Source organism: Megalops cyprinoides, chromosome 12 (assembly GCF_013368585.1).
Source record: "Megalops cyprinoides isolate fMegCyp1 chromosome 12, fMegCyp1.pri, whole genome shotgun sequence".
Classification (NCBI taxonomy): Eukaryota; Metazoa; Chordata; class Actinopteri; order Elopiformes; family Megalopidae; genus Megalops; species Megalops cyprinoides.
Window position 1 is genome coordinate 4418476 of NC_050594.1, and position 26991 is coordinate 4445466.

A 26991-nucleotide genomic window follows, 5' to 3' on the forward strand; every position below is an offset into this window, starting at 1 on the left:
AATTAGTGTGATACCACTAAATGAAAACTTAAGACAACAGAAGAGAATATGCTAGAAACAGATCAAAGAACTGTTGGGAAAGTACACAGAACAAAAATAAATATAAAAAAACCTTTGAGTGGAATCATAGAATAGTATCCATCCTATGCTAAACATATATGTGCTGAATGTTGGAGAATTTTCAACAAAGATTTACATCACTCGGTACAAATTTGAAAAACTCACAGGGCTCTGACTATAATGTTCGACATGAACTATGTCATTAACTGACAAGTCAGTTCATAATTTCCTTTTACAGAATACAGTACAGTTCTTTTAGGGCATTACCATAGAGCTGGCTTTTTTTTTTTTAACTCTCAGGGCAGTTTATGGTAGTCTATAATTCTTAACAATGTGCAAGACATTCAAGTCATGTGATAGGCCTTGTGTGATAATCTGCCATTCATGAAACAGAAAAATCAAAGCTGGCCCACATACATTTGCATTGCTATGCAATAAAGACTTGTAGATGCCTGGAAAGTCCCTGTATGTCCCTAAAAGCTTTAGGAAGGTGACTCCATTACATCTTTACCGTATGTAACATTAGCTTTTATCCACCATACAGATCTTAACAGGGTGAGGTTTCAGCCATGAAGCTTGGAAAGACAAGAAGCTCAAAGGACCATCACCAGAGAGGAGGTAAGGCTTCACAGCCTCACTAGAGAGGAGGTAAGGCTTCGTAGCCTCACCAGAGAGGAGGTAAGGCTTCACAGCCTCACCAGAGAGGAGGTAAGGCTTCACAGCCTCACCAGAGAGGACGTAAGGCTTCACAGCCTCACCAGAGAGGAGGTAAGGCTTCACAGCCTCACCAGAGAGGAGGTAAGGCTTCACAGCCACCTGCCAGTAGGGCAAAGTGAAGGTTTGCCTAACAGAGTTTGACAAAGTTACCAATACTGTCAATTCCTCAACACAGAAGAATGCAGGATTACCCTCAAGAAGTCTTTTTGACAAAAGATCTTGTTTAGGGTTGAACTGGAGATTATTCAGAGGAGTGTGATAAGCACAGAAAGATGTACATTTTATATTAAACTGTAAACAAATCTAGCAACTTTGAGTGTAAATATCACTACTGTGCTCTGAAAGGATGGTGATAAAATCATCAAGTTTGTTAAGGTGGTAGAAACTTCCCTGTAAAGTAATAGCATATTGGTAGCTGCACTGAAATATTGACCCCTCTTTTTGAAATATATCCGTACTTGTGGTCTGGCCCAGATTAGCTGCCTTGCTCCCCAAAGATTTCCATTCTTAGGAGGTATTCCATGGGGGAGTGAGAAAGGTGGGAGAGGAATATAAGTTGTGTTTTGAAGTCAGTGTCTTTGTGAGGTGTACGCACTGAAATTGCTAGATTTGTTGTTACTAAAATTTTACGGTTTTTATGCGCAATAATGAAGTAAAAAGGGAAATATAAGATTAAAATTCATATATATCATATACTGTATCTCTCAGGGACACCTCGGACACAAGATATAGTCTTCATTCATTCATTCATTCATTCAACCCTTCATTCATTCATCTCATTGCTTAAGCAGCATGTTTTCTTCCTTTATGTGTAAATATTCCAGTACTGAAGGTCAGTATTGCCTGAAAGCTTCAAACATAGGCTGCTGTTCCTGAGTTTCCCCAGCAGGGAGTGCTGTGGTGAATCAGCTGTTGTGGTGTATGAATTCTGAACCCTGACCCCAGATCTCTGATGTGCCCTGTGCAATGTGTCCGCTCCCCAGATGAGCCCGCCATCCTGGACACCGAGGATCTGGATGGGGGGGACGTGCACCTGGGAGGGGCTCCTGACCCCGACACCATCTCGCTGGCCTCCGTCACCGCTGTCACCACCAACGTCTCCAATAAGAGGCAAGTGCCGAAAACCAAGCAGATCACTCACATATGCATACGTAATATGCATGCACGACACTGAGCCCTCTTCACATTATGCTCTGGGTTTTTTGTGTCATATTGTATGCATTTGCACATGTGTGCTAGTTTGTCATAAATGCATCTGGAATATACAGAAAGAAGCTGCACAAGTGTCTCAGTGTATAGCAGTGTTCTACATTTCTTTATGTTATTTGTCATGTATGAGGATAGGTGGAAATTCAGTGATAGGTTGAGAGAGGCAAGAAAAATGATCATAAATGTAATTGGTGATTTATATCATATAAATGTAATATTTTTATCATTACATATATCTGAAATCAATATTCACATGTGTTTATTCAAAACAAATTTCAGATCTAAGCCTGATATCAAGATGGAGCCCAGTGCTGGGAGGCCAATGGATTATCAGGTAAGGCATGCCATCCAGATAGGTTATGGGTTTGCAGTACCTGAGCAAGACCCAGGCTGAAAGCACGGTATATGACTCTGACTCTCTCCAGGTTAGCGTGACCATCATTGAGGCTCGACAGCTGGTGGGACTCAACATGGATCCTGTGGTCTGTGTGGAGATCGGGGATGAGAAGAAGTACACCAGCATGAAGGAGTCAACGACCTGCCCCTACTACAATGAGGTAACCAGACTCTGTTTCATTTGATCCATTTTTTTCATGTGATTTATCATGCGATCAGGGATAACCCAATGTAATAACGTGTTGCCAAACTCATCCTGAGAGTTTATGTCATTGCACTGAATTCCTCGTAGAGGTGAATATGAACAGAACCCAGAGACCGCAGTATAATCCACCTGTTAAACTTGGAGTTCAGATAACCTGTTTCTGCATGAACATCAGGTTAGAGTTCAGGGCAGGAACTCTTGTTCTACCACTGAAGCATGGAAGAAGTTTAACTGGAGTCATTTGAGTAAAATAGCCACCTGTGATATAATTAAACTTCATCTGTGTGATTGTGTGACCCCCCCCCCCATTCTTTTAAAATCTAAATCACTGTTTGGCTCCTGTGATAGCATTAAAAGCAATAACAAATGAGATTTGCTACAATGTGAACCTCATTCATTCATTCATTCATTCATTCATTCATTCATTCATTCATTCATTCATTCATTCATTCATTCCTGTCCTCTCTTTCAGTACTTTGTCTTTGACTTCCATGTGCCTCCAGATGTCATGTTTGACAAGATTTTAAAGCTGTCGGTAAGCGGAACAAACTCATGACATCATATTGCACTCATTTATTAGCACCTTATCCAAAGCAACTAGCTGCCCAAGAGAACAGAAGTCGACTTGTCCGAGTTATATGAGCAACAGAGTCAGACAGGGCTAACAACACTCCTAGACCACCAGCTGCATGCACAACACCATTCAAGTGTTAAGACAAGTTTACTTGTGCTTACCTGAAACTAAGACAGTCTAGAAGCTATGGGACGTCTATGTATGCGGAGTGTTCATATGAAATGAACACTGTCCCGGTGTTGCAGCCTCTCATTCAGATCAATTTAGAGCTTAAGACAAACACACAAATAGGGTAAAAAAGATAATCTCTTTCTAATCTGTTGCCAGGTGATCCACTCCAAAAACCTCCTACGCAGTGGAACGCTGGTTGGACAGTTCAAACTGGATGTTGGCACCGTCTATGCACAGCCTGGTAGGGCACGCACAGAAACATTTGTTTGAATGACCAATGAGTAGTACTGCCATGCCATTGCTACCTATTACCATAGAACAAAGATAATAATTGATATAGATTAGTGTAAACAAACAGGGTCATGTGACGTGTCTTTGTGCCTGTGATTGGCCCAGAGGGGTCAGATGGGGACACACTCTCAATATCAGTTAGAGGACAGTGCACATTGTGTGTGAGAAGAAAAGGGAGAAAGGAGCTCCTATGTTGTGTGTCATGCCTTGTTAATCATTCAGCTGAGAGGCAGTGTTACTGCGTGGCCTGGCCATCGATAGTCACGCCTTTTTTTCCAGCCACGTCTGGCTCCTTTCTGTCATGCGGCGGAGTCTTCTGCTCAGGTTTAGGCCCCAAAAATAGCTTTTTTCAACCTTCTGGCCTGTCCACATCAGTCGGCTGCATGCTGCATTTCTTATCTGCATTATGACTGTGAAAATCACTCCTGCAGTGTTTCCAGACACTAAAATGGATTCCTGGCACCTGTTATTCATTATCTTTTGCCCTCAAAGAGCACCAGTTCTACCACAAGTGGGCCTTCCTGTCTGACCCTGACGACATCACTGCCGGGTGCAAGGGCTATATCAAGTGTGACATTGCGGTGATGGGGAAGGGGGATAACATCAAAACCCCACACAAGGCCAACGAGACGGACGAGGACGACATAGAGGGGTAAACAAAGCCTGAAGACACGCTGCCAAAACTGAGCCGTGAATTACACCCTGTGATGCATAACAGATCAGTTAAAATCCTGCTGCCAAAAATACCACAACTGTTTTCAAAAAAACAGTAGCAGTTCAACATAACATGGTTAATATAACAGCTTTACAGACTACAGATATTTGGTAGTGTATGTTCCTCAGTACTTCCCTTGCCGAGATTAAACTCTAAACTGCATTCATACTGAGACCTCCATGAGCTTGTTTAAGGTATCCCATCATGCACCGTGTCCTGTGTGGAACTTATGGAATGTTTTTGCTGTGTTTCAGGAACCTCTTGTTGCCAGAAGGCGTTCCAGCGGAACGTCAGTGGGCACGCTTCTACCTGAAGATCTACAGGGCTGAAGGGCTGCCCAAGATGAACACCAGCATCATGGCCAACGTCAAGAAGGCCTTTATTGGAGAGAACAAAGACCTGGTGGACCCCTACGTGCAAGTGTTTTTTGCAGGACAGAAGGCAAGTCTTCTCCCATAAGGATGTTGTTCTTTTAATTTTGTTTTTGGTGTTTTCTGCTGTTATTTCATTTTTTTTAATAAAAACCGAGTGTCTCTTCCTTGCACAGGGGAAGACCTCGATTCAGAAGAGCAGCTATGAGCCCATCTGGAATGAGCAGATCATTTTCACCGAGATGTTTCCACCTCTCTGCAAGCGGATGAAGGTGCAGATCCGTGATTCGGACAAAGTGAACGATGTAGCCATCGGGACTCACTTCATCGACCTGCGCAAGATCTCCAATGATGGAGACAAAGGTAAGGCCAGGCTGGGTGATGGCTTCTGTTTAGGATGGAATCTGTATGTCATTGTGTTTCAAAAGAACCCAAGCCATGTAGCCATGTAGATAGTTAAATACAAGGAAGAATTTTTTATTCTACCTTCTGATTTCTTGATTGTTTTGCTTTCACAGAACATAATTAACTGGCTGCATGACATGCAATTGAAATGGCAACTGCAGTGTAGTTAATGTGTAATTACCAAATTGGTTACAGTGTAACTACAGTGATATACATGCAAGTTACTGTAAAGTTACCTTGCTAATTACTACAGTAATAACAGTTTGTCAGATTATGGTTATTATAATTATGACGTTGGAGTGCCTTCTGAGCCCTCGTCCTTCTCTGTCAGGCTTTCTCCCGACACTGGGCCCCGCCTGGGTGAACATGTACGGCTCCACGCGGAACTACACCCTGATGGACGAGCACCAGGACCTGAACGAGGGCCTAGGAGAGGGCGTGTCCTTCCGGGCACGGCTCCTGGTCAGCCTGGCCGTGGAGATCCTGGACACCACCTCCCCAGACGTCGTGAGCTCCACCGAGGTGCAGGTGGAGGGCGTCCCCAACATCTCAGAGGTGGGTGGCCTGAAGTGCTCGTCTGTGGGGGTGGGGGTGCGGGGGGGTGTCTTGGTTTGGCCCTGTGACAGCTTGGGTCACTGGAACAGTAGGTATGAGAGGTGCAGTGGTGTGGCATGGTGGTTTAGAACAGGCCTTATAACTCAACCGTTGCTATTAAAAGTCCTAGGTGGGTGGGGTGCTGCTGTTGTACCCTTGAGCAAGGCACAACAAATAGCAGCAAATATCTAGCTAGGGAAATGGATGACATGTAAATATTTTATATAAAACACAGGCAGTGAAACTGAAAGAAAACAGTTCTTCAGCAATATTTCAAAGTAGTGACTTCTGCTGTAATACCTCACAATTAAACAATTCATAACCCGACCTCTGTTTGACAGAAACAGTGGTGCTCAGAGCATTACACACTTCAATTTACCCAAATATCACAGCAGGAAAAGCTAAGTGGCCCTTGGATTCCATAAAACTGTCCCACTTTTGTTAATGCACTGGATTAATTACATTTTATTCAATATTGCTTTTCCTTTAAGATGACCAGGTGGTTTTGTTTGAATCCAATGCTTTGATTGTCTTCAGTGTGTCTAACTAAATATTTTCTGTTAGTTTTGTTTTGTTAAAGAGTCTCCTTTCAGCCTGCCTTTAAGCTTACTGCTGTAACGCTGTTCATCGTGCCGGTGTTTTGTAGAATGCTACTGGGAAGATTGAGGAGTTCTTTCTCTTTGGAGCCTTCCTGGAGGCCACCATGATTGACAGGAAGATTGGAGACAAACCCATCAGCTTTGAAGTGACAATAGGTAACATCATTAACGCAGCCGTGTAAACTTTTCATCTTGAGATCAAGTAGGCAACAGGCTTCCTTGTCAAGCAAAGCAGAGGTCACACATTGGCAGGGTCGTCTCTTACGTGGGTGCCTGCTTTTTTAGGTAACTGTGGAAACCAGATTGATGGGGTGACCAAGCCAAAGATGGCCAGGAGGAAGAAGGAGGGTGGAGAGAGCGATGAGGAAGAATCAGAGCTCATCCAGGCGTGCAGCGATGACGAGACGGAGGATGACCGGGACTTTGTTTCGGTCTCCTCCACCCCGCCCATGAAGCCGGTCATCACTGACAGGTTCGGCCCGGAATCATCCGCGGTGCGGAGGCATCTCATTGGCTCACTGCTTCCGTGATGGTGCACTGGCCCTGCAGGGCATCAAACCCGGGCTTGTGCTATTAGACAGTCAAACCCAGGGAACGTGGTGGGGACACTCCGGGTGTTCATAAATCTGCATGGAAAGGGGTCATTAGATCCTCAGTGAGAGAAGCAAGCCTATTTTTGCCTTTTTACTAGCTATTTGAAATGGACAAACTGACTTCAGTTTGCTTTTTTCCCCCCTCATATTTTATACACGCATTACCAAGATTTCACAGTCATTTCTTAATTTATTGGTTAACCTTTGTAATTACAAAAGCAGAGCCTTAGTTATTCCTCTGTTTCCTCCCTACACCTGCTCTATTGGTCTTCTTGATGCTCAGGTTGAACTGTTTAGGTTTTGAACTTTGACCCTTTAAATCTAATAGCAATGTTCCCTCATCTGTAGTTTGATGCCACTGAAACTTGTTCCATCAACAAAAAAACCTCACAATTTCTTTAAATGTTTTAAACTTTTTTCAGGAATTATTTCCATTTGCCTTACTTTGAGAATAAGCCCTGCATTTACATCAAGAGCTGGTGGCAGGACCAGCGCAGACGACTTTACAATGCCAACATCATGGATCAGATCGCTGATAAGCTGGTTGGTCCCTTTCTGATCATGCAACACTGATGTTCTATTTACCATAGCACATCATTTCATCTGTAAAATGAAATATGGAGTTGAGACTTTTCAAATACGCTCGATAAACCGTCTAAATACAGCACATGACTTTACAAATACACTGGTGTTGCTCTGTATGCACTGATGGAAGTAAGGTAGCCAATACCTTAGTAGGTCCATGTTCAGGATGAAAATAAAAAAGTATAAATTTACAATTGTTTAGCGTCACTATGTTATCAATTGTTGACTGGAGAGTGAAGGCATCAACAAGCTGGTAGTCTTTGGTTGGCTATGCATCAGACAGATTAAGCAGTACCTCAATGAACTTCATCCACTTCAGAAGAACTTAAACCTTGATGTGTTGTATAGTTTTGCCATGTGCTCACCATTTGGGTTTCCTTATCGCAGGAGGAGGGGCTGAATGACGTCCAGGAGGTGATTAAGACAGAGAAGGCGTATCCCGAGCGCCGGCTGAGAGGCGTCCTAGAGGAGCTCAGTGAGGGCTGCAGGTTTGAATCCGGGCCTTTTGGGGTGGTGTTAATGTCACTGACCTGCATTCGTAAATTACCTGTCATGCTCCCCTCAAAAGGTTTTACTGTGAAGAGGGATGGATATGGGGCACTTACCTAAACCACCACCACTGTGTAGCATGCAATTAGGTGCGCAATTCATGTCAGATATTTTGTGTCAGGATGTCCACCATGCATCAGATGGCTTTGGAGAAGGAAACATTTATTCAGCCAAAAAATAGGGGGAAGATTAGACGGCTAGATTTAAAAAGCTACCTGACCAGTCTTCACAATAATGTGTAATTGAATCAAAGATCAATCTCACATTGCTGAATTGTTGTCTGAATTTTGAGGAGTTGTTATTTCCCCCATTGCATTAAATGCATTATATTAACATTTTTTGCATCATCTGTTTCTAAACAATAATCTTTTTCTATTTTTTTTTTCCATTTTTAACTGCTCAGTCGTTTCTTAACACTGGCCAACAAGGACCAGAACCAGGCTGGGAGAACGAAGTTGGACCGAGAAAGACTCAAATCCTGCATGAGGGAACTGGTGAGACCCACATACATATGTCTGTCTGTAGTCATGAAGTAGTACTGTAGTGATTAAAAGCATTATTTATCACCAAGCTTGAATGGACAAAATGACCATCTGCAAGAAGTGTCATATTCAGAAGACATGAGTATGAAACAGACTAGAAAATCTTGGTGCCATTTGATCAAAATCAGGATCAAAATTGTCACGGTTATTTTTTATGTTGGGGTTTTAAGTTGCAGGAGCTAAGGAAGGGGAAATTGCTATGGTTGTGTTCATAATACATTATCATCTTTTGTTTTATCTTATGTTGCATTATAATGTCATGTCATCTTACATTGTCATAATTTATGTCATGGCTGTTGTGTAACAGTTTCAGATGCTGTCTGACTGCTGAGAGATGGCTGAGTTTACTGACTATAGCCGTGGTTGAGTCTTGTTCTGCTGTCTGTTAGGAAAATATGGGCCAGCAGGCGAAGATTATCCGTTCTCAGGTGAAGAAAAACACGTTCAAAGAGAAACTCAAGCAGGTTCAGAACTTTCTCCAGAAACTGCGTTTCTTGGCAGATGAGGTAATCCATTCCCCTCCAAATACCCTTTCTAATTTCATGCCCCATTAGTTTCTAAAGAGAAAAACAATGCAAATTTGCTTCTTACTGTCTGTTTCAGATCTAAGAGCTTTGTTTCTCAGTCTTTTTTCATCCAGTATGGATTATTCAAGCCCTCCTCTAAATGCCCCCCCGCCAAACTCCCTCCCCAAAATCATTATTCATAAAATAATAATGTTTCATGGAAGCTAAACAGTAGTAGCCACCCTGCTGAGACGTCGTAAGTTTTAATTCAAACGTTGAAAATGGTGATTGCAGTCAAATGCGGAAATGTTCATTTCAGTTAAAAGTTAAATTAAAGTTAAAACCAATTTCACTTTGATGAAATAATAAAATGAGATGGGATACAATGTGCCGCAGTGGTGAGAAGGAGGAGTCGTAACCGAAAGGTTGCTGGCTTGAATTCCCACTAGGGCATTGCTATTGTACCCTGGGGTAAGGTGCTTAACCTAGTATTTCCTCAGTAAATATCCAGCTGTACAAATGGATAAAACTGTAACCTATAAAATTCACTCTGGTCAAGAGAGTCTGCTAAATGACGATAATGTAATATAATGAGTTCTGCATATGCCCGTGTTTAGCCCCAGCACAGCATTCCTGATATCTACATCTGGATGATGAGCAACCAGAAGCGCATTGCGTATGCCCGCGTCCCCTCCAAGGACATCCTGTACTCCACAGTGGAGGAAGAGACAGGGAAGGACTGCGGAAAAGTAAAAACCATCTTCTTCAAGGTATGATTCATTTTTCCCTCTGCGCTGTCTGTAAACACCTGCTTTGACTTCTCACAGTCCTGTTCTCTGTGTGAACACATTTGATAGAAACATCACTGAGAAAAAGTATTATTCCTAAAACCTGGAAATGCCAAAATCACACTGTAAGTTGTTTGGTTTAACTCACCCTTTGCAAATATCATTTTTTCCATTTAAGGTTTATCTGGAAGTCACGCTGACCATTTACTTTAAAGTAGAGTGGAACCCTCGTGAATTGTCATGAGAGAGAACCCTCATGAACTCCCCTGAATCCCCATAAGATCCTTCCCTCATAGGATCACCATGGCCTCAGTGAAACCCGTCGTGTCTCTAACTGTCCATGTCCTGCTACTTCCAGCTCCCGGGTAAGAAAGGCTTTGGGTCGGCCGGCTGGACGGTGCAGGCCAAGACGGAGCTCTACCTCTGGCTGGGCCTCAACAAGCAGCGCAAGGACTTCCTTAGTGGCCTGCCCAACGGCTTCGAGGAGAACAAGGCCGTGAAGGGGCCCGGCATGCAGTCCTCTCCCCCGATCAGCCTCACCTACACCAGTAAGCACCTCACCGACCAATCACCTTCACTTACATCAGTAAGCACCTGACTGACCCATTAGTCTAACCTACATCAGTAAACACTCTGACTGACCCATCAGTTTCACCCACACCAGTAAGCACCCTGAATGACTCATCAGTTTCACCCACACCAGTAAGCACCCTGACTGACCCGCTCCTATGAGACTAACGGACTCTGCAGCCACCACTCTGAGCGCTCTCTCAGGCCAAAAGCAGCGCAGTTCACGCCTCTCTCTCTCTGCGATGTCGCCCCACAGTGAAACAGGTGTTCCAGCTGAGGGTACACATGTATCAGGCCCGCAGCCTGTTCGCGGCCGACAGCACCGGCTTGTCTGACCCCTTCGCCAGGGTCTTCTTCTCCACGCACAGCCAGGTCACCGAGGTGAGAGAGGGCACGGGGCAAGCATTTCTGTCTCCATTCAAGCTTCACAGAGCAGTAAAAAAGTGATGAACCCACAAGCCAATTGGTATTTTACTTAACAATTTATGAGACAGAAAAGGCGAGTGGGTAACCCTTGAATATGCTGGCCTCTATTCAACCTAACTGCAATAGGATTTGTCAAAAACTTTGAGCAATGCATCTTACTTTTATTCTTTTTGTCTCTCTTTCTCTCTCATATAAGAAATTTTACAAGCAAAATTTGCTCAAGGTCATCACTCAGAGTTTAACAACTCTAGTGTTAGCCTGAATAAAGGCCAAAGTGAACTTTCATAAGATATCCATAGAACATACATAAAGAGCTTATGACCTTGCCAGCACTGCTTTAGTAAGTTTTTAGTAAGTTAGTGTAGTCCTATCCATACTTATAGGTGTGAATGGCAGCAAGCATTTTACCTGGAACCAGGTAAATTATCCAGATGTTTTTCACTCGAAGAAACCCAGAAACATGTGAAAACGGTCTCTGTGTGAGCTGAGTCCAGCTGTCGTCCCTGCCCAGGTGCTGAATGAGACCCTGTGCCCGACGTGGGACCAACTGCTGGTGTTCGATAACGTGGAGCTGTACGGCGAGGCCAACGAGCTGCGGGACGACCCCCCTATCATCGTCATCGAGATCTACGACCAGGACACCGTCGTAAGCGTCTCTGCGTGCTCCTCACTCAGAGTGCATGAAAAACAGAAACACAAAGGTTTCTGAGTATACTTTAGAAACTAATTGATGTTTAATAAAAAAATAGTCTTATGAATCGGTTTGGAACATATAAATAAGCTGCTTTGTGTTTCTGTAAATTTGTCTGTCAGGACTTCTCCCTGGGTTATTTCTGTCTGTTAAATATTCCTTTAAATTGTTTTAAATGCAAAATAAAATCTGCAAAGGGCAGATTCTGCAAATTTGGCTTGATTGATTGATTGATTGATTGAATAAGGAGGAATTGATCCCATGAATTACAAATTAATTCAGGCTATCCACAGCTATACTTCCAAATCATATGGCATCAGATATCAGTTGCAAAGCGATTACAACACCTAGAACTCACACAATTGATGTATTGACTGGCCACCTGTCAGTTTGAAGTGTTAGTTTTTTCCCCGTGGACTCAGTGTCCTGGGTCTGATGCATTTTTTTTTTTTTTTTTTTTTTCGCGGTGGTGTTCCAGGGCAAGGCCGAGTTCATGGGCAGGACGTTCGCCAAACCCATCACCAAGATGGCGGACGAGGACTACGGGCCTCCCCGTTTCCCGCCCCAGCTGGAGTATTACCAGGTTTACCGCGGCAACTGCACGGCGGGGGACCTGCTGGCGGCCTTCGAGCTGCTGCAGGTGAGCGGGACGAAACATGGGACACGCATCCCGTGTGCAGTCAAACACGCCACACACAGAACGCGTGAAATGCTCTCCTCACACGTGACCTCTTGATTTAGCGTTACCCCGATCACTAGGTACATTATATATATATGTGAATATACTCCGCTAAGCAAATGTAATGCAGTAAAGAGCAAATATATAAAATAAATAGCGTATATATTTTTTATAGTAAAATGGAATGTAAATGTAATTTGTACTGTCACTTATGATATTGATGGTGATACAGCACACTCACTACAGGCACTAAGGCAGAGCTAAGGCACTGCTTGACAGCCATGTCTGTTTCGTAATTATTTATTAATGTTTATGCAGTGCTTATTAAGGTGTTGTGCAGTGTGTTATAAAGGCTTTATGTAGCTCTTATAATCAGACCCTTCACAGAGAGAGCCATCAGATACACGTGTTTGTTTTGCTCATGTAGCTTGGTATCGGTGGAAGAGCTGACCTGCCCCCCATCGACGGCCCCACAGACATGGACCGCGGCCCCATCCTCCCAGTCCCCCTGGGCATCAGACCCGTTCTCAGCAAGTACAGGATCGAGGTAAGGAGCTTTGTTCAGAGGTTAGAGTCTCCAAAGGACAACCAGAACAATGAAAACTTTTTGTAGTTGCCCTCTCCTCTGGAAGGAGACATTAGAATCAGTGAAGTGCTCCTCTGCCACAGGTGTTGTTTTGGGGGCTGAGGGACCTGAAGAGAGTCAACCTGGCCCAGGTGGACCGGCCCCGGGTGGATATAGAATGTGCCGGAAAAGGGGTCCAGTCTGCCCTTATCCAGAACTACAAGAAAAACCCGAATTTCAGCACCCTGGTCAAGTGGTTCGAGGTGGTGAGTGTCTGATAGAATCACAAGAAGGCCAGTGGCAATCCAAGCACATGTAGTCAGTGCAATCATATTTCCAGTGGGTGAGCACTGCTGGTCTTATATGCCCTGTTTGAGGGAGAGAAAAGTCTGTAGAGACAACAGTGAATTTGTGAATCTTCTCACTATGTGCAGGGTCAACGTGACATTTTGAACAAAGTTTGTTGCTCTGCATTCAAGTGTTTTTGTCGTGTAATAGCTGCAGCATTCTAACAGGTTTACCTTCGATAATTCCTGTGTTTAACTTCATTTGCCCTCATCTCACTGATTAAATCACAGAGCGTAGTAAGCCAAAGGGAGGCAGGTCACCAAACTCTCACTGACCCCAGCCACCCTGGATCATATCAAATTTCTGTGCCGCTCTTGCCCCCAAGGACCTCCCCGAAAATGAGCTCCTGCACCCTCCCCTGAATATCCGTGTGGTGGACTGTAGGGCCTTCGGCCGCTACACGCTGGTGGGGTCTACCGCTGTCACCACCCTCCGAAAGTTCATCTACAGGGCGGCGGACAAGAGCGCCAACAACTGGTCAGCTGCAGGTACTGCAAGGCCTTCATTCTTATTAGCACCCACTCAGAGCACTGCCCCATTCTCTGTCAGCTACTGCTGCTTCAATCTCTGCTTACCGAGTCAGGGTACCCATGGTCCCGGCTTCTTCAGTATAAAAATGAATTTCTTAATGTATAGGACAAATATGAAATATACTTAATAAGAGCGATAATCACTTATTTTGACTGTCCTACTTGCAGGTTTACGCAAATATTTTGGAATGAATTATCTGATGCATTACACAGTTTCATAGGAAATGCATGCAAATGCATAAGGTTAAATCGTTGGAATGAGATGGAGCAAAAACCAGCGTACAGTACTCACAGCCTTGTAGGAACTCAGTGTGACTGAACTAGACTAATTGGAGCCTCTCTCTTGTCCCACAGAGGAAATAGTCATTAACACGGAGCCCGAGCCTCACATCAAGAAGGTGGAGACGGTGGTGAAGCTGGACTCTGTAAGTCCTTTTACCATTTCGTCTGTGACAAAGAGGGCTTACAATGATAAAGAATTGCATTTAAAGTGTTTTTCATCCCTATCTAAGAGCCCGAAGTGCGTTACTCTGAAGGGCTGGGGGGTGAGGTCTCCCCCAAGCTGTAGCTGTGCTGGAACACCCTCCAGGCTGTATTACCAGTAGTTAACTCATTTCTAAGCGGTCCTATCCTCCCTGAATGGTTTCAATTCTTCCATCTTCAATTCCTCCTGACGCTGAACAGGGAGAAAGAATCTAAGGGCTATTTAGAGGTGTTGATTCAAAGCATATGTTTAGCTGCCATTGTTCCTCACTGTCTTTTTTTGTCCTTCATGTTAAATTTTATTCTGTTTTGTGTTACTCTCTCCCTAGACTTCTGATGCGGTGGTGAAGCTGGATGTGGTAAGTTCCAGAACATCGGACAGATTGCAGTTGATTGGCTCTGGCAAAAAAAAAAGTCCTCGTTTTCCTGTGCAGCAGAGGTGTTGCATTAACTGAAATAAATACAGTTACGCACAACCTTAGCGCATTGTAATATAGCAATACGTTTTCTTACTACCACCACCACTAATACCACTTTGGTAAACACAATCAGCGCAGTGTGGAAATGCTTGTTACCGTTTGTTCCCCACAGTCTGATGATGAGAAGGGAAAGAAGAAGAAGAGGAAGAAGGGGGAGGGGGAGGTGGAGGAGGAGGAGCTGGACGAGAGCATGCTGGACTGGTGGTCCAAGTACTTCGCCTCCATCGAAACTCTGATGGAGGTGAGTGCCGTCGGGGGGGGATTGGTCATTCCCTGTATTGACGGGATCTCTTGATAGCTCAGATGTTGATGATTCTGTCAGTTCTGTCTGCGAGTGTGGCCTAAAGGTATATAGCAGTTACACATTAGTTAACCGAGTAACTGCTCAAACGAGGGCTGCTTAACATAATGATCTTAACAAAAAAAAAAAAGCACTGCAATCAAATCAGGTTACCATGTTGTAAAATCTAGTATCAGCACAGTGGCGTTTGACACAGAGTGTGAAGGACAGAGCTGGATATCGGTGTTTTCCAGATGCTGCGGGCCCAGGAGGCACTCATGGGAGATGCGGAGGAGAGGGAGGACATGGAGATCGCAGCCGAAGGGGCAGGTAATTCCGCAGAAGCCACCCCCCCGCACGGGATTGGGGGGGGCGCGGCACTCCCAGGGCATTGTAGGGATTTGTGATTTGCTCAAAAGCTGGCCAGTTATCACTATTTACCTCTTTCTGTCTTACTCTTACTTGTAGGCTCTGTTCTTATCTCCTGACTTTGTGGCGTTCACACAAGGCCGCTTAAAATAATGGAGGAATCTCAAACCGTACATAATGCCAGTGGATTTTATCCCTTGGAAAGAGCTGGGAAGAACGCTATTAATTAGGACCCTGTGTGCTTAATCAATTAACAAAGGTTTCTTGTAATGAACTTTTCATAAGAATGCCACTACCAGAATGGGCAGGTGGGCAGTTTGTTTGCTTTTCAAAAGTTTTTTAAAAAAACACTGTTGGCAACAGACAACAGACCTTATACCAGAAGGACAGACATTAAGTTCTAGATTAATATGTGAAAATTTTAGATTACATCTGACTTAGTTTGATAAGTTTGGATGTCACTACAATGGTCAAATTCCATAAATACATATTAGACTGACAAGCTGCCATTTTAAGGCGGTGTATAGCTTACGGTGAAGTTGAATGTGAACCTGCCCTTTCTGGTAATTACTAGTCATTTACAAGATAACTCAGAGTGATTGCCAACACTTAGTGAGTTTGCAACGATAATAACAGATATCAATGATAATGAATGTGATGACCATCTTTTATCACCATCATTATTTATTTATTTAATTCTTTTCATTATTATTTTTATTTTTGTATTCAGTTAACATGTGCTAGTATTTTCTTTGCTGGGCCCTAAATGAAACCGCTGCTAAAGGAGTGCTTTGTCTCTCTGACCACTGAGGCTGAAACATGCCACCAACTGACGATCTGACTGCTGTGTTTTCGTGCTTCCATGTACATACGCAGTCATATGCTGGGTGACGCCTCTTCCCTTTATCAATGAATCATGCAGAAATATAAAAAGGCATGATAATGTTTGTCTCCCACTGCGTGTTCTGTGGTCTGCTCTGCTTGTTTCATGGGCCGGGTGCCCATGCTGTCATGAAAGTTGGTCCAAGAAACACTCTCAAATTTAAATATGTTGCAGAAGTAAACTAACCTAATCTAAAGTCAGTTAACCAGTTACAGCCAGACCATATGCTGATAAATATAATTCTAAAATGGTTATAAAATAAATAGTAATACTTAATAATAAACAGTATTTTTTCCATGAAATGATATGTACACAACTGTATATATCAATGATGTCACAGGGACCTTGATGGCCTCTTAAAATGTTCTGACTTTTTGCTCTGGCTTTAGCCAGAGTACAAGCAAGCAACTTTCATGGGGAATTCATGTTTCGAGTGGTTTGCACCCCTCCCCATTCCTCCCCACTGCTTCCTGCCCCTCTCCACTTCCCCCTTCCCCTTTCCACCCCTCTCTCCACTCCCTCCTGCCCCTCCCCACCTCTCTCCACCCCCCTTCCGCTCCCTGCCCCGCCCCTCCTGTGCCTGCCCTGTGTTCAGAGATCAATGACTCTCCCATAAAAGGGTCCAAGGGGAAAGAGAAAGGGAAGGAAAAATCCAAAGGTGGCAAGAAGAAGGCCCAGGCGGGGGAGGGGCCAGAGCGGCGGAAGGCGAAAATCGATGAGCTGCAGGTGATTGGCCCCCTTTCAGCCAATGGACGACTGGTTACCAACTGCAGGGTGTTAGCATATAATGGTTTTCTTTATTTGGTGTTTTATGATGAAACAAACGGTGTTATTCCTTTAATGACTGTTGTGTTACTCCATTTTTCCACATGAAAATCAAAAATGGTATGAAAAATCATTTCCATTCTCATTTTGATAAGAATTGTAGCCGTATGAGGATTTTTCTTTTGCAATTACAATGAAAAAACATTCTCACATTAATAGTTAGGATCATGAGTTAACAGTTAAAATCAAGATGTTCTATCCTACTTTTGAGGTCTGAAATGTTCCTGTTGTAGTGTGTGAGTGTTCTGAGGTTAACGATAACTGCACTCCTGTGTACACACAGGTGTACAACAAAGAGCTGGAGCAGGAGTTTGATGGCTTTGAGGACTGGCTTCACACCTTCAACCTGTACCGAGGAAAGAGCGGGGACGACGACGACCAGAGCGTGCCTGATGAGGACCGCCTCATCGGCCGCTTCAAAGTAAGGGGGCGTCATAGAATTACTGTTATTTCTCATAGGATTATAAAGCACACAGCTATCGCAGACACAGAAACGTAAATGGCGAGAGGTTTTATACTATAGTCACATTTTAGGTTGATTGTAAAATGATCTGAATTGCTCTTGGGGCATTGTCCTGTCACCTGAATCCTACCTTACTGAGCCAAATCGTTGACCCCATATAGACCTCTGTCTCTTTTTCCTGAGGCGGAGCTGACAGTACACCTACTCTCTGTGTGCTGCAGGGCTCCTTGTGTATGTACAAAATTCCAATTGCCGATGACATCACCAGAGAACCGGGCTACGACCCCAGCATGGGAATGTTCCAGAACATTCCGCACAATGACCCCGTCAACGTCCTTGTCCGCGTCTATGTCATCAGGGTACGTACTTTTACAACTGCAGGTCTCTCATGTGGAGACATGGGGTTTTCTGGTTGCTCAACGGGAATGTACATTGCTTACTTTTAATGATGGCAGAGTGAGGCTTCATGAACCCTATAATGAGTTCAGTGACTATATGGGCTACAAATCACCAATTCATGTGAACCAATACAGTACATTACATTATTGTCATTTAGCAGATGCTCTTACCCAGACGACTTACCTTAGGTTACAGGTTACAATTTTTGACGTTATCCATTTATACAACTGGATATTTACTGAGGCAATTTGGGTTAAGCACCTTGCCCAAGTGTACAATGGCAGTGCCCCAGCTGGAATCGAGCCAGCAACCTTTTGATTGTAAGCCCCATTCCCCACCACTATACAAGACTGCTACAATAAAAAACTGCATCATCACCTTTGCCGTGGCTCTTAATTTGTCTTTTTGTCGTGGCTTTTAATTTGGCAGGCAACAGACCTGCACCCAGCAGACATCAATGGGAAGGCGGATCCTTACATTGCCATTAAGCTGGGGAAGTCCGAAGTCAAAGACAAAGAGAACTACATCTCCAAACAGCTGAACCCAATCTTTGGAAAGTGAGTTGACGCATTGGGGCTCAAGCTCCTCATGTTCTACAGTATTTTCCAGAGTTGTCTATTTAGAATATATGATCTGATATGACACTACATAAAATCTATTAAATAATTACATTAGCTAAGGACAGACTGGCTTCATGTGCTGTTCTAACTGATGAGACACATTTCGTCTGGCATATAATATTGAGTAGCTCTCAAAGACATATATACTCACATACAATATGTTCACATATACTTTGCCTGAAGAAATTAAGTGCAATTATTTGATGAATGCTGTCTATAAAATGTTTACAGTATAGAATAACTTCTGCACAAGAACCTCCGCACGTAAAGCATTGTTCTCAGACATGTCAACTCTCTTCATAAGATTTTAACACAAGAATGAAAAAGCAAGCAATCTTATTGGAGCACGAACACCATGAATGTCTCATATTTTCAACCACAGGTCCTTTGACGTAGAGGCCACCTTCCCCATGGAGTCCCTGCTAACGGTGTCAGTCTACGACTGGGATTTAGTGGGAACTGATGATCTCATTGGCGAGACCAAAATCGACCTGGAGAACCGTTACTACAGCAAGCACAGAGCCACCTGTGGAATTGCGTCAAACTACGCCATGTGAGTCCCTCTCAGTGATTGGACAGAGGCTTTGTGAACCTCAAAATGGTTGGAGCCGTCACATATCAACAGTGGCATATTATCAGTAACAGCAAATCCAGCAAATTGCTGTTTGTTCTGACTAACACAACACATCTTACTCTGATGCACATGGAGATCAAATAGTCCCTTTCACATTTTCTGGAGTGAGTGATGAGAACAGCACAACTTAAGTAACTCCAGTTAGGTTCACTTAAATTGAGAGGACCTAAGTCCCCATTATCCTCCCAAATTGCAAGCCTGTATCTGAGCACTTTCACTCTGAATGTTTCTGCCTTTTCAGACACGGCTACAACGTGTGGAGGGACCCCATGAAGCCGACCCAGATCCTGACCAAACTGTGCAAGGATGGAAAGCTGGACGGGCCTCATTACGGCCCTGGGGGCAGAGTGAAGGTGGCCAACCGAGTCTACCTGGGACCGACCGAAATCGAAGACGAGAACGGTATGGAATTGTCCACTTTTGTTGTTCCTAATGTTGCCATAGCAACTGCCAAACATAAATCATCAGTGCTTAATGTTTGCATTATGTCTGAATGTTTGAATGTTTGAATCTCCTGAAATAGGGCTAATAGGGAATAAACCATTATCACTTTCCTGATATTTTTGTTAATCATTTTGCATGGGTCATGCAGGTATTACTAAAGTGATACTGATATTTGCTTAGACCGTATCTGAAATATAAAATAATAAGTAAGTTATGTTAGAAGATGGAGTAACAGTTTTCATTCATATGGTTTTCCCAGTGTGGAGTGATTAATAAACTACAGTGGCTCTTGGTGCAGTGCATATGTCAACCACACCTAACAGCAGTCATGGCAGCCAAATAAACCAATCTAATCATTTCTTCCTTGTTCCACAGACATTCCACAATCATTTCTCCACGTTTTCTCCAAATGCATTCACCATTTTTGTAGTTAGCCTGTTCACAGAGAGACAGATAGACAAAACAAAAACAGTTAATCTCCTCTCCATAAAAGTATAGCAGAACTGTTTTTAGGACAGTGATATGAATGTGATAGGTGAGTACTTTGGGGGTGGGCACAGGGGGGTCTAAGCGAGCTTTGGAAGGATGGTGTTTTGGGCACATGGCGGTGGATTCCCAATGCTGAAGTCAGTGCCCCACTGATTTGGGCAACAGTGACATGCTGAACATGACATCCTCCAGGTCTGAAGAAGCAGACGGACGAGCACCTGGCCCTGACGGTGCTCAGGCACTGGGAGGACATGCCGCGGGTGGGCTGCAAGCTGATACCCGAGCATGTGGAGACCCGACCCCTGCTGAACCCAGACAAGCCAGGGATCGAGCAGGTAGAGCAGAATCTTCACTAAACCAAACAAGCCAGGGATCGAACAGGTAGAGCAGAATCTTCACTAAACCAAACAAGCCAGGGATCGAACAGGTAGAGCAGAATCTTCACTAAACCAAACAAGCCAGGGATCGAACAGGTAGAGCAGACTACTGATCAACCTTGACAAACCAAGTATCAAACACTTTGAGCTCTGCCTTTGGAACTTTAAATGGTTAACATCCCTAAATTCCTGAATGACTTCTTGTTCTACAGGGCAGAATTGAAATGTGGGTGGACATGTTCCCCAAGGATATGCCGGCACCTGGGCCTGCTATTGACATCTCACCCAGGAAGCCCAAGAAGTAAGCTTCTTCCTACCTCAACAAAAAGGTCCAAAGTGACATGAAAGAGTCAGTGCATAACAAATTCAAAGATGATTGGTAGCTTTAAGTTGTAGGCTGTTCCTGGGCACAGCCAACATTAATTGTAAGCACACTTGCCTATGGTACCATAACAGACACTGTGTTCATTGAACTATATTGTGATCACAACTTCAGAATTGAATTCAGGCTGAACAATGAAAGCCGCTTTGTAGTTAGGCTGATCCTGCTCCTGTGGGAAATCGGTTGGTCTGTGGGAGGTTTTAAAAGCAGCGGAACTGTTGTGATGCCCTTTGTGAGTTGTCCGCACCTGATTGGTCCTTTTCTCCTGTTTTCCTCTGGCAGATTCGAGCTGAGGGTGATCGTCTGGAACACGGATGAGGTCGTTCTGGAGGACGATGACATCTTCACTGGAGAAAAATCCAGCGACATTTTCGTGCGAGGGTGCGTATGGCGCACGAACGTCAATTGCACTTTGATCATGATTTTGCCCACTGTATTACAGTCCTGCTATCATCACATACATGAGCTTGGCATTGGAGCATGGATCATGTGATACTATATTGACAATGTCTGATATCTGAATTATCTGTGAATACAAATGTATACAGCAGGAAAGACAATAAGAGTATACATGCATGTATTTGCACTCATTAAGTCAGGACCTCTGTTTTTAATGTACAACATAAGTGTTTTCAAGACTGCTTTAGTTGGTGCGACAATACAATCCCCCTTTACATTAGCTGACCCCAATACCTGTATATTTATACTGTACATGCTTACACCCAAGGCTGTACTAGATGATACAACATGTAATTGGAATATAGAATCTGGTTCCTTTTATTGGGTGGTTCTTTCTCTCATTTCTTCTGCAAATGAACCATGTGTTTGTACATGACACGTGAGTGAGAGTCATTGTAATGAAACAAAATGGAGTCCTCTATGTGGAGTGATTGTCTGATTGGTTCTTTGCCGGCGTGTGCCCGCTGCCAGTTGGCTGAAAGGTCAGCAGGAGGACAAACAGGACACAGACGTCCACTACCACTCGCTCACAGGAGAGGGCAACTTCAACTGGCGCTTCGTCTACCCGTTCGACTACCTGCTGGCCGAGGAGAAGATCGTCATGTCCAAGAAGGAGTCCATGTTCGCCTGGGACGAGACCGAGTACAAGATCCCCGCTCGGCTCAACCTGCAAGTGTGGGATGCCGACCACTTCTCGGCAGACGACTTCCTGGGTGGGGCAGTCCGCCTTCACAAAAGCTCCCCGAACTTTTCATTTTGCATTCCTCCTCTTGAGACAGTAGGAGCCATTAGGCAGTTGCACAGGAAATGTTTTAGACAAAAAATGTCATGCTATCTTTTATTGCATCTCAATGTCCTTGTAGCAATCTGAAAGGTTAGAAACAATTTTAGAAACAATCATATAGATGTCCTTATGCATGTAACAAAGATGGCTGTCTGAGAGTACCTGTCTCTGCTTAGGGGCGATTGAGCTGGACCTGAACCGGTTCCCCCGTGGAGCGAAAACGGCAAAACAGTGCTCCATCGACATGGTGCTGAACGAGCAGGAGATGCCCATGGTGTCCATCTTTAAGCAGAAGAGGATCAAAGGCTGGTGGCCCTTCGTTGCCCGGGATGAAAATGACGAGCTGGAGCTCACGGTAAATTAAGAAAGGATTGTTTTTTCATTAGACATTGTTGCCAACAGGGGGCAAAATGTCAGCCAATGAACCGTCACACAAGAAAAACAGCATCTGGTAGGTAAAAAACCTCACCCGTAGTGGAGCAGTCTGTGTGTGATAGTAGTAGATTAAAGCTGGTTAGAAGTGTGTTCATGTTGTAGCATTTTATCGTGCATGCAGGGAAATCTGGTTCAAGGGAAACAACCTCAGTGTCCCTGTCCTACATCATTTGTTCCTGTCTGTAGTTTCCTGTCTATATTTTGTCTGTGTCCCTCTGAAATTGACAAGGTTTCTGAGACTAAAAAATTGGATTTTCTGTAGTCCTGTTCATGAGAGTCTGAAGGTATCTACGCTGCTTGGTCACCGGTCACTGGCCTCTCAGGGCGTTAGGCCTTAGTCTACAGGACTGTTGTGTTTTACCCAATGATTTGGACACCCCTCACAGGGCAAAGTAGAGGCAGAGCTGCACCTCATGACTGCCGAAGAGGCGGAGAAGAATCCCGTCGGCCTGGGACGCAATGAGCCAGAACCCCTGGAGAAACCAAAGTAAGTGTGTGTGTGTGTGTGCGTGCATGCGTGCATGTGTGTCTGGGTCTGTGTCACATTTGCAATGTGCACAGTTTTTAATTCTGGTTGATAGTGTGTGTGATGGGTGAGAGTAGCAACAAGTAACATCAGTGAAAACTGGACTTTTAATAGGCCATTCCTTTTTTAAAACAGTAGGCAACCATGTTGAAAAGCCCTTTATTTGCTTTCATGATGAAGAACACTTGCTAATCCCTCTGAAATACTTTCGTGGTTTCCTAAACTACTTCAGACTGTCTAATGCTCACAAAAACCCCAGAATTCATTGCTCCACCTTTCTAGTTTGCTGTCCACAGGTGTTAACATACAAAATGCAGAATCTCTTGAATGCATAATTTCAATGATATACACAGAACAGGTTTCAAAATATATCATTGCCAGTTATGTGCATTATTACAGAATATATTTTGAAATATATGTAATTTACAATGTAAGTATTAAATTACATATATTAAAGTGCCCGTGATTTGCATAACTTTTAATATATATGGTACATTTTAACTTGTATGTATTTGTATACTTATGTACTTGTAAGTATTTCTCTTATTTTGCAGTTTATATTCTTATTAATGGACAATGTGCCTTAGTTTGTAGAAGGTATGCTCATGGCCAGTAGCATGATACATTGTAAGTGGAAATATGTTATAATGAATGCATTGATTACAACACAACCCTGTTTGCAACCCTCTGCAGAACCTCGGTAGTCACAAGGGTATTCAAAGAATGACTTTGTTTGGTCTCCTACCATTGTTGTACAACAGCAACACTCAAAACTAGCAGTTTATAATACAAACGGTTTGGTGACATTTCGGTACCGGGGCTGAGTTTTGTCCAAATGGCATCGCAAACCCATTGCTGTAATCGTTTACGATAGTACGAGTAGCACACGCTCTTAACTGCATTTGCCCTTTGTTTTTTACCTATCATTCCTTGGTCATATCTGGCATAGCTCGTCATGGCAAGTTGCCATGGTGTCTGATGATTCTCCACTGTTAACCAGTTCCTGCTGGGTCGGCCCAAGTTTTCTTGGTCGCGCTGACGGAGTCTCCTCTTCTCAGCCCAGGAAAAAGGTGGTGGTAAATGCAAATGGAAATGAGAAGCAGCCAGACTGTTTCAACAATCATTCCAATCATTGCCACCCACTAACTCCTGCCTCGGGGGCATCTGCCCCTGCCCCTCCTCCCTTCCCTTCCCCTCCCTTCCCTTGCATTGCCACAGTCACCCCGACACCACCCTCCTGTGGTTCATCAGCCTTCTAAAAGCAGTCCGTTACCTCACCTGCATCCGGTACAAGCAGCTGGTCGTTAAGATCGTGCTGGCCCCGCCGCTGCTGGCAATGCTAGGGCTGTTCCTCTACAACATGCCGGGGTTCATGGTGAAGAAGCTGCTGGGGGCCTGAAGCAAGGGCGGTGCCTCCAACCCCATGACACCACCCCCTTGCCATTAGCTCCACTCCGCCCACTAAATCGCCCCCCACCCCAGAGTTCTCTTGCAGCTGTTGTAATACGTGTCTTTTTTAATTATTATTGTTTTGGGTATACATAAAAATCCCAGTCTTGAGGAATTTTATGATGTGGTTTTGCTTAGCCCATTGGTTCCCGGATGTTGTCTTTTATAGTGCATCCCTTCCAGACCACTTTGTGCATGCCCATTGCTATTTACACACCAGCTGATCTAAAACTCATGCAGCCAACCTCTTCAGTTGAATGTCTGAAGCCACACACTGCACGGTAATTGCACGCAACGGTTCATGTTATGGAGCACAAGTATGTACAATACCAGTCAAAAGTTTGGACACACCTGATTAAGACAATGGAAAACATGCATTCAAACACATTTTGATGTAAGGACTTATGCTTAAATGCTTTGCTTCTTAGACAAATATAAATAGTGAAGTTTATGCCTATGCATGAATTTCTTTCCAAAATTTTTTTTTTTTTTAATATTTTTGGCTACTTTGAGGAATCTAAAAAATAAGATTAAGAGTTTTGATAGATTTTTAACACTTTTTTGGTCACTGCATAATTCCATTTGTGTTATTTCATAGCTTTGGTGTCTTTACTATTATGGTAAAATGTGGAAAATGTGTGAAAATCAGGAAAAACCATTCTGTGAGTAGGTGTGTTCCAAACTTTTGAGTGGTACTGTATGTATGCACATAAGACCCATCACATGTCCCTTCAAGCACTCCCAAGCGACAGGTGCTCACTGGGGTACTTGAACGCTGGTCTGGGAACCACAGGGTTACTGCAATCATGAGCACCACTGTAAAACAAAAAACACTGTGCAGGCATAAACGCCACTGGTTTCACCTGTGCTTCTGTAGTCTTTGCAGTTGTACAAAGGCTCCTCTAGCGAAGCGGTTTAACCAGCTGTTCCTGTTGTTGCTGACCACTAACACCTGCTCTGTCTATCTGTCTCTACCCCTCTCTGCTCCTTTCCCATGTATTACACAGTCGTCCCGACACCACCTTCCTCTGGTTCATCAGCCCATTAAAAGCAATCCGTTACCTCATCTGCACCCGCTACAAGTGGCTGGTCATTAAGATCGTGCTGGCCCTGCTGGTGCTGGCAATGCTAGGGCTCTTCATCTACAACATGCCGGGCTACATGGTGAAGAAGCTTCTCGGGGCCTGAAGCAAGGGCGGGGCTTCTTCACGTAACCCCACCCCCTACTCTCTCAGCCTCACCCACAGCTCCGCCCCCAGTAACCCTGTCTGCAGCTCTCTTCAATGGATGATGCATGGACACTTGCAACAACTGTGCTATGTCTGCTTATTTTTTTGTTGTTGCTGCTTTTATATACATATATAAAATCTCAATCCTATGAGGAATCTTATGATGCGGTTTTGCTTTGCCCTTTGGTTGACAGACTTTATTTTTTATCCCACCCAGATCTTCAACTTGCAGGCCCCTATTATTAGCTAAGTTAAAACTGATGCTGCAACCTTATGGAATTGAATGTTTGAAGCCATGCTGCATAGTGATTGCATGTGAAGGTTAAAGGTATGGTGTATGTGTACTTACCATCATGCAGTTCACCTCACGTACTCCCAAGCAACACCTCCAACCCTCCTAGGGGTCCTAACCTTTCGACACAAGTTCATCCACTGAAACATGTATTGATAGAATAATTATTAAGGCTATTTAACCAGTTCCTCTCAGCAGTGCTAAACCACTAACTCCTGCTTCACCTGTTTCTGCCTCTCCTCCCTGTTTGCAACGTATTGCTACAGTCGTCCTGACACCGCCTTCCTCTGGTTCATCAGCCCTCTAAAAGCTATTCGTTACCTCATCTGCACCCAGTACAAGTGGCTGGTCATTAAGATCGTGCTGGCCCTGCTGGTGGTGGCGTTGCTAGGGCTTTTCCTCTACAACATGCCAGGATACATGGTGAAGAAACTTCTCGGGGCCTGAAGAGAGGGCGGAGCTTCCACACATAACCCCTCCCCCTTCTTTTCTCAGCCCTGCCCACAGCCCCACCTCCGGTCACCCTCTCTACAGCTCTCTTCAATGGATAATGCATGGACACTTGCAACAGATGTGCTATGTCTGCTTTTTTATGTTTTGTTGATGTTTTTTATATATATATAAAATCCCAATCCTATGAAGAAGATTATGATGTGGTTTTGCTTTGCAATTTGGTTTACGGACTTTATTTTTATCTCATTCAGATCTACAAGCAGCGGGCCCCTACCATTAGCTAATCTAGAACTGATGCTGCAACCTTATGGAATTGAATGTTTGATGCCACACCTCATGGTGATTGCATTTACGGGTTAAAGTTATGGTGCATTTGCATGTGCCATCATGTACTTCACCTCGTGTACTCCCAAGCAACAGCTCAAACACACCTAGTGGTCCTGGTTTTTTAACACAGGTTCTCCTACTGAAACATCTATCGATCGAACACTTACCAAGGCGGTTTCACCAGTTACTCTCAGTGCAAGTGGCTGGTCATTAAGATCGTGCTGGCCTTGC

At 44.0% G+C, this 26991-nt stretch overlaps 1 protein-coding gene across 1 annotated transcript; it reads left to right on the forward strand.

The window, feature by feature from the left end:
• The first annotated feature begins 629 nt into the window (after window positions 1-629).
• Window positions 630-25647, forward strand: LOC118786759 (otoferlin-like). Its single transcript, XM_036542059.1, has 41 exons — window positions 630-678; window positions 1761-1887; window positions 2266-2320; window positions 2412-2543; window positions 3060-3122; window positions 3489-3573; window positions 4116-4275; window positions 4593-4779; window positions 4886-5072; window positions 5446-5669; window positions 6355-6463; window positions 6593-6779; window positions 7323-7443; window positions 7873-7973; window positions 8438-8528; window positions 8966-9082; window positions 9700-9852; window positions 10229-10418; window positions 10697-10821; window positions 11378-11512; window positions 12036-12197; window positions 12664-12783; window positions 12906-13067; window positions 13475-13637; window positions 14034-14104; window positions 14492-14521; window positions 14754-14882; window positions 15176-15231; window positions 16773-16899; window positions 17282-17419; window positions 17683-17820; window positions 18290-18417; window positions 18863-19033; window positions 19356-19516; window positions 20240-20382; window positions 20637-20725; window positions 21089-21187; window positions 21737-21978; window positions 22226-22404; window positions 22871-22971; window positions 25467-25647. Exons 1-41 carry the CDS (start codon window positions 630-632, stop codon window positions 25645-25647), a joined length of 5388 nt encoding a protein of 1795 aa, XP_036397952.1.
• The last annotated feature ends 1344 nt before the right edge of the window (window positions 25648-26991 follow it).